General features: G+C 57.6%; 2 protein-coding genes across 5 annotated transcripts; one reads left to right on the forward strand and one right to left on the reverse strand.

Annotated features, from left to right (window-relative positions):
* Positions 1-341: 341 nt before the first annotated feature.
* On the reverse strand, positions 342-6,288 carry PHETA2 (PH domain containing endocytic trafficking adaptor 2). 4 transcript variants are annotated; one of them, XR_012653605.1, is made up of 4 exons: positions 6,158-6,286; positions 5,109-5,206; positions 3,659-4,578; positions 342-3,555 (listed from the first exon to the last, which is right to left on the reverse strand). XR_012653605.1 is itself a non-coding variant. In XM_075051390.1 (3 exons), the coding sequence occupies exon 3, from the start codon at positions 4,572-4,574 to the stop codon at positions 3,759-3,761; it is 816 nt and encodes a 271-aa protein (XP_074907491.1). In that variant the 5' UTR covers positions 4,575-4,581; positions 5,109-5,206; positions 6,158-6,288; the 3' UTR covers positions 342-3,758. The 4 variants fall into 4 exon arrangements, 2 of the variants coding, with proteins under 2 accessions (XP_074907491.1, XP_074907490.1); XR_012653604.1 differs by having other exon boundaries at positions 3,640-4,578; XM_075051390.1 differs by having other exon boundaries at positions 342-4,581; positions 6,158-6,288.
* A 239-nt stretch (positions 6,289-6,527) lies between these two features.
* On the forward strand, positions 6,528-12,175 carry NAGA (alpha-N-acetylgalactosaminidase). Its single transcript, XM_075051386.1, has 8 exons — positions 6,528-6,861; positions 7,500-7,674; positions 7,819-7,996; positions 8,258-8,352; positions 9,025-9,186; positions 9,667-9,864; positions 10,080-10,223; positions 10,494-12,175. Exons 1-8 carry the CDS (start codon positions 6,698-6,700, stop codon positions 10,674-10,676), a joined length of 1,299 nt encoding a protein of 432 aa, XP_074907487.1. The 5' UTR covers positions 6,528-6,697; the 3' UTR covers positions 10,677-12,175.
* Positions 12,176-12,798: the final 623 nt, after the last annotated feature.

Here is a 12,798-nt window from a genome sequence, read left to right on the forward strand (position 1 = left end):
ACGGCAAATGTCCAACCTTGGTCATGAATGTCCACCAAATGGCTAGTGGTGGCCACGGGTAAAATCTTTAGGTTACTCTTATCACCAGGACCTGCATTCAGTGGAAAACATCACCACAGTTGTTTCATAAAAAGATAAATGTGCATTACAATGTGCATGACAATACATTACAGGCCTGAATCTGAAAACTCAGCCTCAGAAAAATGGAAGGATTTCATCAACCATTTTAAGAGGATTAGGAGCCCTTGGTGCAGCTTACAACGGGTCCGTGTCAGAATCTCCCTCCCTCTTTCAGGCTTCAATCTCTTTTAAATTCAAACATTCAGATTCAAGCATTTTTCTCTCATTGCTTTTGCTTTATTATAGTAAAGAAAATTCTTAGAAAAGGATTCGGCTTCAGTACTTTAAGAAAAGTAGCCATTCAGCTTTAGTGTTCAGCTCCCCCTTTGCTAGGGAACCTGTTTTGTGCTGCCCAGACATTTTCTGTTTTTAAAAAATAGTGAGGGAAAGCGAAGGCGGGAGGTGAAACAGTCCAAACCTGAACAACCGGAGAAAAACAGTATGTGGCAATCATCAGCCTTATTTTGCTGTTGGGGACAATGTGCAGTGAAAACTCTCCGCTTCTCCTGTAATGATCTCTGCCTGCAGACAACAGAGAGGACGCTCCATTAGCCAGCTGCATGTGCAATCATCTCAGGAAACTGAAATCCCGACCTTCTGCCTGGGGGCTGCCTCAAAGGCGCTGCCAGCACAACTGATGCTCAGCCGAGCTGGTTTGATAGCCTCCATCTCAGAGGAGGTGGGGGAGCAACCAGGTGCTTCCTGCCTAATGAAGCAAGCAGAGGTGGTCATTAAAAAAACTGTACTCCCATACAAACTTGGGCATGGCTCCAATTACGGCTCTTTTTACTCACAAAAGGGCCATCCCGTCTATGTGAGTGAGCTGGCGAGGAAGCCCTGACCAAGCGCATCCAAAGTCACGCAGTGCTTTGGAGACCTAGCAAAGGCCCAGGCATGGACAGCTGGGCTGAGCACAAATACTGCTCAGGATTCAGCCATTTTCTTCTTGGTGCTGCAGAATAAAACACAAAATTATGCCAAATGCGATCAGACAGAAAGCAGCTCCTCATTTGCAGGATTTAGGATTTAGTTCGGATATGTGCTAACGCAAAGGCAGGTAGCGTGGAAATTGTGGCATTTGAATGGGACAGATTAAAGCATTAAATATAAGCTCTTTAGTAGTGTTACTAGCACAATCCTGGCTTATTAAAACAAACTAAGCTTCTTAAAAGTGAAACTGCCCTTAAATGAATAATACTATTTCAGTACTGACAGAACTGGCCTTGATAATTTATTTTCCCTTTCAAGTCACTCCCGATTCTTGGGTATTATGTAGGAACTGCCATTACATTTTGATTTATCTTGGAAGTTAAATCTTTACCGTCAAACTGCCTTATATAAGTCAGTCATCAGGAATATTCTTCTCTCAGTATTACATTTAAAAAAACCCCAAACACAAACCCACAGAAAAATGCTTGCCAAATCTGACCCTGGCCCCAGAATACCCACACTCAGAGTGAGGAGGCACCAGGTGCTGCCATGCCCTGAAGCTGCTGCCCTGGCATGGGGAAGGGGACAGGTTCCCAGCCGGGAATGCTGCAGCCCTGAACAATTTAAGCAGCAGGTAGGGAGCCAGAGCTGGCCCGTAAGTCCAGCCAGCTGGGCTGCTGACAGAGCCTGGGCACTGGCCTCTGGCCACATGCTCCTGGTTTTTCCAAACTGTTTTCACTTAAAAAGGAGAACAAAAATAATCCTTCCAAACTCAAAGATCCTTGCTGTGAAGAAATACAGGCACGAACTGGAGAGAACTGGATTGCATCACTCATATGTGAAGGTTACACTTCCACTGCCCAAAGTCATATTTGTAAGATCTGATTTCCTGTCATATACCATCGAGCCATAATTAGGCAGAAGGCTGGAAGCTCGTCATCCAAAACTACCAGAGCTATATTTTCAAAGGCACCAAGAGTTAATGGAAATAATTTGATTTCTGCATTGGCAATCTCTACTGGCTATTGCAAAGTATTAAGCTAAGTGTGTTTAACTCCAGAAAAGCAAATAGGTTCCTACCAGTCACTACCTGGAATGACCTCTTGCTTTCCTAGCAAGGCTCCTTAATAAAACAGGGCAATAAAAACAGGTTTAACACTGTTAGACAGGAAGCAAAAGACTGCTTCACACATTTTTTCTGCTCTGAAAAACAGCCCTTGCCAAGAGGATAAGGGAGATTTATAAATCCCATCTCCAGGGTGTTCCAGTCCCTGGACTCAGCACCCACCTACTTGTACCATCTGCCTCATGGGCAAGGTTCCTGACCTACTGAAGGACAAGTCCGTTTCTGTAGCGAGGCGACAGGCGTGCCTCCCCGCAGCCCTCCTTGCCTGCTGGGAGGATGGGACGTGCTACGGAGATCAGCCGAGTGATGCTGACGTGAAACCAGAGGGAAGCGCCGGTAGGTCAGGCGCTGGCTTTGGTAGAAGGCAGCGATACGGCTTTGACGCTAGAGAGGCAAGCCCAGACACTGCAGACAAGCAGTCAGTGCTACCTGTAACTCACTCCCACACCTTCACTTCTCTTCCTGGGACCAGCCCTCTCCTCCTCCCCACTCCTCCGCAGCCTCTTCTCTGACTGCATGCCTCTGCCAGGAGCTGGGCAGAGCCACAACAGTGAGAGAGGCCCTGCAAGAGTGCAGCTCTGGACACCGTCTTGGGCAAGCTGCCCAACGAGCTGGCTGAGCCCTATATGGCACTTTGCAGGAGATACGGTCTGCGCAGAGGCTGAGAAATTCACCCCTGGCCAGGCAAAGAGGCTTTAGCGTCCCTGTTTTGGAACACGGAAGGCTTGAGCTGGAGATATTAACAGGCTTGGCTGCCACTCAACAGAGTCCAGATCAGCCCCGCGGAGCTCCTGCTCCTCGCTGTTGCTTCAGACCATGCTCGGTGTCTCCATTTCAGCCTTGCTGCTGAGCTCAGGCGCCCCAAGAGGTGGATGCAAGCCTGTGAAATCCACATCCTGAGGGATTTAGCAGGGAGGAGGGCTAGTGCAGATGAAAGTAAAAAAAATCGACAACATGAGAGCCCTTGCTGCCTTGGCTGCTGGGCCAGCCACAGCCATGGCGGCTCTTGTCTGTCCTGTGGCACGAGAGGCACAAGGCTGGAGGTACCTGCCAGGGCCAGTGGCCCATCGGAGGCATTTCCTAAGAGTCCAGCCTTATCTGCAGTGAAAGAGCAAACGCAGAAGGGCTTCGGTGCAAGACCACAGACAATAACAAACGCTGACCTGTGCAAACTTCCACACTGAGAAACAAAACCAAAAAAAAGTCGTGAAGGAGAGGCAGGCGATGAAGCACCCAGTGTCCACCACGCCAGGACAGCACGGGCCGAAGCCACTGGATGAGGTTCGTTGCATACATGCCGATTTGGGCCCCCTCCACGCCTCGTATCACCAGCAGAGAAGAGTTCAAAGGCAGCTCCCCTGGTACTACACACTCTCCAGCTGTATAAAGCATCATGGAAATGAAACGTGAGGTTTGGGGAAGACCCGGGTCCCTCCCACACACCCCGTGAAGCACACACGCACCACACACTCAGCCACCGACCAGGGCAGGGGGCAAGCAGAGTCGCTCGCTTCGCTCTTCCCACGTGGGAGACAGGCTGCTGGGCATCGGCTGGCCGGTGGCTTGCGCCCCGTGGCCCCGGTCACGGGTGTCCCCTCTTCTGCCTCTCCTGCCACTCCCGTCTCAGGGCCACGATCTCCTGCCCGTACCAGCTGTGCAGCTTGGAGAAGCAGGCCGTCTCCGGTGATACCGGGCTCTCCGGCATGGCTGGTGAGACACCGGGCGCTGGGGAACCCGCGGCGCTGCCGGTGGCCGAGCGCCGGCGTGGAGGCAGTGGCGGGGGCTTCATGTGCCCCCCGTCATGGTCGGGGCAGGCAGACCCTGCGGGGACACCACCACCACTACCCCACGTGGAGTAACCATTCTCCAGGACAGCAGGCTTCTCCTGGAGAGGCAGCAAAGCAGGGTTGGAGAGGTGCCTCTTTCTGCCGGAAGAGGAGGACCTCCGTGGAGACTTGTGGCAAGCGGCCAAGCTCTTGCAGGCCTCCTCCAGCTGCTTCTCCAGCTCCCTCACCACCAGCCGCATGTAGTCGAAGCTGGCCCGTGAGAGTGCCTTCACCCAGGCCTCCATGGCAGCCTGCCCATCAGCCACCAGCACGTAAGCCCTGGCACCGGCGTCATCGAAACGGATGGCGAAGGCGAACTCCTCGGCGGCCTCGCACAGCTCCACGGTGCAGCCCTCCAGCACCACCAGCCCCACGGGCTCCCGGCTCTCCCGCTCCTCGAAGTAGAAGAGGAGGTTGCCCTTGAGGACGAACCAGCGGCGCTGGTAGGAGGTGGCGTGGTGGTGGTGGGCATGGTGGTGGTGCCGCTCCACCCGCTTGCGGAGGAAGCCAGCGTGGTCAGCAGGCGAGTCGCAGGTGGCGTAGTGGGCCACACTCCGCTCGTTCAGCTTCATCGCCCTGCTTAGGAGCAGAGGAAAAGAGGGAGAAGTTGTCTCGGGGTGAGGAACATCTCACCTGCCCCGCCAGGAGAGGCCTGATCCTGCCCCGAGCCTGCTGTGGCGAAAAGCAGCCCTGACTCCAGCAGCCAGTGCTGCAGGACAGCATCTAACCCAGCAAGAACCCCTGCAAATGGTAGGCTGGTTCCTTGCTGCTGCAGAGAGGAGGTCATCACCAGAGCCCCACCGAAACACCTGCCTTCTCTGGGGACGACAACACTGCTGCTTCGTTTCTTATTCCACGAGTGACCTACTTTGCTGTATTTTTATGGGGCGCATCAAAGAAATTTGCCTTTGCGCCTGCGAGGCATTCATTTCGCTCTTTATTATAGGGCAGGAAAAGGAGGGTGTTTTCAGACCCAAGGGCTCTGGGACCTCTGTTTGAGCACCCTCTCCCCGCTCCCTGTCTCCACGCAGGACCACCCAGCCCTCCTGGCAGCAACACCCCCAGACCCGGCAGGTTAACCAGCAGTGAGGTGCGAGGTGCCGTACCGGCTGTGCGGGTCAGACTGCAACCGCTCGCTGTCTTCCTTGGGCAGGCTGCTCCCTTGCCGAGGGCCTCCGAAGCTTCACCGTGCTGAGCCCCATCCCTGGTCAGAAGAAGGGTGGCAGAGAGAGAATCACAAACCAGGACAGCTTGGGACTGAAAGAGCAAAGAGCTGCATCGCTCCCACCCCAGAAAGCCGGGGCCCTCGGCGCAGAGGAGCAGCCAGGGCCAGGCACCACAGGCAGGTGGCTCTGGAAACCGAGGTGGCAGAACTGGTGGCACTTGCATTGGCTTTGAAGCCTGAGCCCCCTCCCGGCTCAGGCCAGTGCTCCTGTGGGTTTGTTTTTTGGCTCCTGTGGGTTTGGTTCGGTTTTATTAAAAAACCCAAAAAGAGCTTTTGTAGAAGGCCCATCTACGGAGGCCCTGAGCCAGGCGACTCGGCAAGCTGGCGGGTCCCGCAGAAGGACGCAGGGAGCGCGGCGTCTGCGATTCTACAACTGCAAATGGATGTCCAGCTGCTAAGACCTCGCATACAGAAACACGCAGAAAACAAGCCACAGCCGCTGCTCCCCAGCCAGATCCGGGTGGAGGAAGCTCCCGGCTGCTGAGGAACCGCCAGTACCGCTCCCGGAGCCCTTCTCCCCCAGCAGGGCAGGGCCGAGGACGAGGGGGCCCGGACCCCACTTGGAAAATGGAGAAAGATCCCATCGGACGTGAGGAAACGCTGGTCCCGGGGGGTGTTTCGCCCTCGGCGCCGCACCCTGAGGGGTATCCAGCCCCGCGTACTGCGGCTGAGGAGAGCCGGGGTGGCCGCCAGCCCTTGGGGGGGGCCCGGGGGGGGGTGGTCCCGGGCCCGGAGCGGGTGGCCGCGCGCCTGTGTCCGTGTGTCTGTCTGTGTGCGCGCAGCTGGGCCGAGTGTCTTTGTGTGCGTGTCTCTCTCTGTGTCTTTGCCTGCGGACCCCCGCGGCCCCGGCCCGGCCCCGCCGCCCGCTCCCCCCCGGCCGCCGCCCGCTCCCGCCGCCGCCGCCGCCCCGGCCCCGCCGCCCCGGCTCACCTCGGGCCCTTCCTGCTCGGCGGCGCGACGGGGCGGTGCGGGGCAGCCGGGGGCCTACCGCGGCCCGGCGGGGGAGGGCTCCTGCGGCCGCCGGGGCCGTCCCGCTGCCCCGGCAGCGCCGCCCCGCCGGCGGCGGGCGGGGGGGGGGGGGCACCGCAGCCCGCCTGGAGCCGCTCTCCCACACCCCTTCGGGTACCCCTGGGGCCCTCCCCCCGGGGGGGGGGCTAAATCCAGCCCCCTCCTCCCCCTCCCGGTGAAACTATTGGGGTGCAGCAGCCGTGGGGTGCCGGTAATGGGGCGCGGCAGCGGTGGGGTGCAACGGCAATGGGTGCAATACCGATGGGGGGGGCGGTACCGGTGGGGTGCAGCGGCAAGGGGCTGCGGTACCGGCGGGGCGCAGCGCGGCCGGCAGCGGCGCCGGGCCGGGCGGGAGGCGGGGGCGGGCGGTCAGGTGATGCGGGCGACTCCGTGTGAGCGGGGCCGGGCCGGGCCGGGCCGGGCGGGGGCAGACGGGAGGCGCTCGGTGCCTCGGCGGCGGCGATGGGGACGGCGGCGCTGAGCGGGCTGGCCCTGGCCCTGGCCCTGGCTCTGCCCTCCGCGGCCCTGGAGAACGGGCTGGCGCTCACCCCCCCCATGGGCTGGCTGGCTTGGGAGAGGTTCCGCTGCAACGTGGACTGCCGGGCGGACCCCCGCAACTGCATCAGGTCAGCGGGGCGGGGAGCGGGAGGGGACCCCCCACCCCCTCACCCCCGGGGGGGTCCCTGCCAAGGAGGGGCTCGGCGCGGCGTCTGCCCCCCCCGCCCCCCCGGGGCTCGGCCTCCCCCCCTCCCGGCGAGGAGGGCTTGTCCTGTGTGTTCCCCAGCCCGAGGGAACCTGCTGGGAAACGCCGGGCTGGGCTCCGGGGTCTGCCCCGGGTGGGCAGAGGGGGTGATGCCGGGGCAGGAGAGGGTGGATGGTCGGGTCGGACGCCCGGCCCGGGACGGCTCTGGCACCGTCCGTGTCCCTGGGGCGAGCCCTGTGGCAGCGGGACCCCGGGGAGCGCGGTCCGTGGGAGGCGGGGGGCTCAGGTGCTGGGGCCGGAGAGCCCCTGGTGCTGAAGGATGTGGCTGGGATTTGTGGGGTGTCAGGGAGATGCTTCCCCTTGGTGAGATCAATGAACGGGACACGGATGGGGTTTAAACGGGAGCCCTGGAGACCCCCCCGTATGGCACAGGCCAGCCCTGCGGTGACCGACCCTCCAGAGCCCCCAGTTAGCCCTGAAGTCCCCTTGGCTACCTTAGCTGGTGGGGCACGGAGGTCGCAGGGTCTCAGCCTGCCATGTCCCTGTCCCCCTGACGTGCAGCGAGACACTCTTCTTTGAGATGGCAGACCGCCTGGTAGAGGATGGCTGGAGGGAGCTGGGCTATGAGTACATCAACATTGATGACTGCTGGTCCGCCAAGCAGCGGGACGCGATGGGACGGCTGGTTCCAGACCCCGAGAGGTTTCCCAGCGGGATTAAGGCTCTGGCTGACTATGTGAGTGCCTGCTGGGGACAGCGGGGGTCTCTGTGTACCCATGCCACCATGGTGGGAGAGCTGGGAGGGGTTGGAGGAGTCTGGTCCCTGGGAGGCACCTCAGACCCCCCTCGTCCCCTCCTTGCAGCTCTCCTCTCCTTACAGGTCCATGCCCGAGGCCTGAAGCTGGGCATTTACGGCGACCTGGGCACCCTCACCTGCGGGGGCTACCCGGGCACCACACTGGACCATGTGAAGCAGGACGCCCAGAGGTTTGCGGAGTGGGGTGTGGACATGCTGAAGCTGGATGGGTGCTACTCATCAGGAGAGGAGCAGGCGGAGGGTAAAGGCTCTCTGGCCGGCTGGCATTTCTCCCTCGCTGCTTCAGTTGGGGCAGCTGGCTGTCCGCAGAAATGCTTGGCCAGCAGCTTCTTCCCTTGCATCTCCTGTTGCAGCTCTTGGGCAACAGGGGGGGAGTTGGGGTGCCCTAGAGCTGGAGTAAGGCAGGAGGCCAGGCTGGCCTGGGGTGCCCCTGGCCGGGTGGGCTGGGACGCAGGCTGCTGCCAGCTGCCCTCTTCACCAGTTGTCATCTTCTCTCCCTAAGGCTACCCAGAAATGGCGAGGGCCTTGAATGCCACAGGCCGCCCCATCGTCTACTCCTGCAGCTGGCCAGCGTATCAGGGGGGGCTCCCCCCAAAGGTGAGGGTTGTCCCATCCTGTGGCTGTTTCCTGTGTTCCCTATGCCCTGGGGAAACTCTTGTTGGAGCTGCAGGAACAGGGTGCTACACCCCACTTACTGCTCCACCCCTGGTAGGATGGGGCTGCAGGTCCCTGCAGGGGACGTGGCCTCCCTGCCAGGCATCTGGGAACACTTGGGGTTCCCAGCATGGCTGGGTGATGGGAGCTTGAGGGAAGAAGGTCCTGGGGCAGGCCCTCTCCAACCCCACTCAGCTGGTGTGGGGTTGATCCTGATAGTCTGTTCTTCTGAGACAGGTCCTGTCTGGTTTAAGTGCTTGAAATAGGATGTTCCTCCTAGTAATGTTTCTTGAGGATTGATTGCATGTATTAGTTTCATCTTTCACCTTCTGAGTCAATTCTGGGCTGCCCTCATTCTTGCAGCTGATCATATTTCCCCCTAGCCTCTGTGGTTGTTTTGCCAGACATCTATCATACTGGGATATGCCCAGTCATAGTGGGACCTGACTCTGTCCTCCTTCATTACACGATATTGCCCTTCTATGCATCCCTGTGCTTTGCAAACACCAAACATCTTCTGGATGCTGCAGCTCTCAACAGGTCTGGCTGCCGCTTCTCCCCAGCTTGCAGACCCCATCCTTTCTCCCTCTTGCCTGACCCTCTGCTCCTCTCCAGGTGAACTACACCATCCTGGCAGAGGTCTGCAACCTGTGGCGTAACTACGATGACATCCAGGACTCCTGGGACAGCGTGCTTTCCATCCTTGACTGGTTCTCTGCAAACCAGGATGTGCTGCAGCCAGCGGCTGGTCCTGGCCACTGGAATGACCCAGACATGGTGCGGCTGGGTGGTGGGTGCACTGACCCTGGCTGGGGATGGGGATTCTCTGGGGATCCCTTTCTAGGGGCAGGGCAAAGGAAGAGCACCAGGAGCAGGAGCCCTTTTGCTGCAGAGAGGCAAACCTCATGTTTCCACAGCTTAGCGGAGGGCAAAGCCTGTGGTTGCAACAAACCCTTCACCGCTTGAGTATGCCTGTCCTGTTGTCCAGGTGTCCCTGTCCTTCCCTGCACAGCCTGAGGGGGGGAAGTGGTGAAGTGAAGGGTGTTAGTGAGTATGTTTGAATGTGTGCTGATGGCTCAGCACCTATCAGGGGTGGGATGTCCTGGCAGTGGTAGGCTGCTCGAGGGGAGGCAAATCATGTGTGAGGTTTTCCATGCATGCTTCCCCCCAGCAAGCTGCAGCGTCACCAGGTGTGGCAAGCAGACCAGTTTCTAAGCCTTTTCTGCCTCTCCTGTCTTTTACCTCTCTCCCCTCCAGCTCATCATTGGAAACTTTGGCCTTAGCTATGAGCAGTCCCGCTCTCAAATGGCCTTGTGGACAGTGATGGCAGCTCCGCTCCTCATGTCCACGGATCTCCGCACCATCTCCCCAAGCGCCAAGGAGATCCTGCAGAACCGCCTGATGATCCAGATCAACCAGGACCCCCTGGGAATCCAGGGGCGCAGGATTGTCAAGGTTAGGGGGAAGGTGGACGTGTTTGGGAGAGCAGACAGGAGCAGCACAGGGGGTCACAATAAGGAGGGAGAGGGAGGTGATGCAGGGAAACATGAGCAGGACGCTTGTGGGAGCTGGGGACCTGCTGGCATAGCAGCCCCGCAGGGCAAGGTCAGAAGTTATGGGCCAGCGCTGGTCCCAGCTTCTCTGCCTCACCCACCCATTCCTGCCCCTAGGAGAAAACCCACATTGAGGTGTTCCTGCGCCCGCTGTCCCAGGCTGCCAGCGCCCTCGTCTTCTTCAGCCGGAGGACAGATATGCCCTTCCGCTACACCACCAGCCTGGCCAAGCTCCACTTCCCTGAGGATGCCGTGTATGAGGTGAGCCCCACTGGCACACTGCATGGCGGGGCAACCCCATGGCACCTGGATCCTCCTCTTTCCAGCTTCCCCTGTTGACACCCTGTGCATTTTGGGGGGGGCAAGGACTCCCACTCCCTGCCTCCAGGACGAAGGGGCAGCCACCCACTGGGTTGCCCTCCTGTTGCCTGCTGCTGTGCCCTGTCCTGCCATGCCATGTCAGTGACCATGGCTCAACCTCAAGATGAAAGGTCTGTGGAAATCCTGGTAGCCACCATCTCTCTCTTGCAGGTACAAGATGTGTACAGCGGGAAGATCATCAGCGGCTTAAAGACGGGAGACAGCTTCTCGGTCGTTATTAACCCCTCAGGGGTGGTGATGTGGTATCTCTATCCCACGGTGCTCCCAGCACAGCCCTGGCACCTTGTCAGACAGCAAGCCCCCAGCGAGGGTTTCCGCCCAGTCCTCCTGTGATGAGGCTCAGCACATGGGAGTGTGGGTCAGTGCCGGGGTGAGCTGCGAGACCCTGGGACACGCGGCTCTTCACTGCACAAGTGCCTTTTGCTGGCGTGCCCAGCAGTGCTGGGGAGTGACCATTCCTCTGGTGCCAGCTTGATGTTTACTCAGTCTGCATAAAGCAGAAATTCTTGTTACCCACCTCCTAAGGGTGCACAGAGCATAATTCCTCGGTGATTGCAAAACCCTTTGAGATCCTCCTGTAGAAGATGCCATACAAGCAGAGTTCAGCCACTGTTGGGAGTTTTTGTCAGTTCTGACACCTGAGCACTTCGCTGCTTTGAGCTGGGTACCACTGACCACTGCAGGGGATGTTTGAATTATACCTGTAGAAGGGCTTCGGATGCTTTAGTGTCTTCTTAGGGTAGTGATTCCCCCCATGCATGATGGCGTTAGTCTCAAGGGTCAGACCTGGTCACCTTCTTTCCTTTGCTATAATCAGCTTGGCTTAGAATAAGGGGAATGTCAATAGGGCTGCACCCTTCCCATGTACTCTCCCCAGGACCAAGAGCTCCTGGAGACATGACGGTCCAGTGCAGAGAAGCTTTGCTTGCAGGCCTGATCCTGCTGCCAGGATCCTGGAGGCCAGCACTACTACAGCCTACCATGCATGCTAGCATTGTGTTAAAACCCCTCTGGTATCAGTTTACAGAGCAGAGCAAAAACCTCCATTGGCCGTGCACAACCCCAGCAACCTTGCTGTGGTACAGCACCAAAAACTGCAGAGCCAGTGTGTTGTACACGAGTGGTGTCGGGAAGATGCTGATGCTCAGTTGAGGTCATTTTTTGAGTTGGGAGATGGTCGCAGGTGCCTCCGAGCTGCAAGCTGCATCCTGTTCTTGCTCTAGCAGGAAATTCCTGCTGAAAGGGGGCTCAGGCTCTCCTCCAGCAGGCTGAAGTCTCAGGGTTTCCCAGGAAAATGTTTCTCCTTCTCCCAAGGGCAGCTACATCCACAGCTCCATCCTGAGGAGGAGCCTGCACTAATAAACTGGAAGTGAATGGCCAGACTCTAAAACCCTCAACTGCTTCATCTTCGTACAGTACACATCCTATGGAGGAGTTTTAGGCAAGACATGGCCTACCCCAGCTGCCCAGACAGAGCTGCAGCATTTGTGAAGACTGCCTGTTAAGATTGCAGCCCAGGGAGACCGACACAAGATTAAGCCTCTGACTGGGGAAATACCACGTTTTAGATTAGGAAAAAAAAAAAAAAAAATCCTATGCAGATGCTGGAGGGTTCCTGGTCATCTGCCCACTCTGGTTCCTGCAGGACCAAATGGCTGATTCTGGCCACTTCCAGAAACTTTCTCTGAGTGCAGCAGCAAGATACTCAAACACGATAATTGCAGTGCTAATAAGAAAGGATGAGTGCACCTCATGTCTGTATACAGGAGCTGGCTTTGTTCTTGGGGAGTGATTGAGCCAAATTAATTGAAATAAAGGGGAAGCAGGTCACAGGCTCTCTGTTTCATGTTTATTCAGTGTTGCTAGCCATAGCCACTTGGTTCATGTAGGGCTACAGGCTCATTACCTCAAAACAGGAACAACTACGCTAAGAAATAGAACTGGTTTCCTGTCAGAGACTGATGCAGAGTAGGAAACGGCTCTCCAGTAGTTACATCATGTTCAGGAGGGCAACAGCGTTCCTTGGCACAAGGGGAAACAGATTTTACAGTCCACAGTTAAGTGCCATTTTCCTTTAACATATATTTATTTTTCCCCCAGTGGAAAAAAAATTGGCTAGAGAGGAGTTCATCTTAAAAGACAGGCCTTCCCTCTGGCAGTAAATGTACACGGGAGAGGTGCTACGAATATAGCCATAGTGAGCAGTAGGGTGGTGACACGGCCTCTGCTAAATGCAGTCTTGTGTCTGCTCCGAGTCATGAACATGTGCCAGTTCGGGGTATCTGGGCAAAAGCAAAGGCACAAACCAGCCTTCCATCGTCCCCAGGCAGCAAGAGGACGAGCCTCACCTTCTCTGCCCCCAGTTACGTGATTCCAGATCCAGCTTAGCCATGCACCAGGGAGAGAGGACTGGCCCACAGCCAACCCAAGAGAACACCACCAGAGGCTGTCATTT

Source organism: Buteo buteo, chromosome 19, assembly GCF_964188355.1.
Source record: "Buteo buteo chromosome 19, bButBut1.hap1.1, whole genome shotgun sequence".
Classification (NCBI taxonomy): domain Eukaryota; kingdom Metazoa; phylum Chordata; class Aves; order Accipitriformes; family Accipitridae; genus Buteo; species Buteo buteo.

Bases quoted from the DNA above. Each gene is read 5' to 3' on its own strand.
- NAGA (XM_075051386.1), top strand. From the start codon at position 6,698: ATGGGGACGGCGGCGCTGAGCGGGCTGGCCCTGGCCCTGGCCCTGGCT. The intron at 7,675-7,818 runs GTGAGTGCCTGC...CTCTCCTTACAG, and splicing joins TTAAGGCTCTGGCTGACTAT to GTCCATGCCCGAGGCCTGAA. The intron at 7,997-8,257 runs GTAAAGGCTCTC...TCTCTCCCTAAG, and splicing joins AGGAGAGGAGCAGGCGGAGG to GCTACCCAGAAATGGCGAGG.
- PHETA2 (XM_075051390.1), bottom strand. From the start codon at position 4,574: ATGAAGCTGAACGAGCGGAGTGTGGCCCACTACGCCACCTGCGACTCG.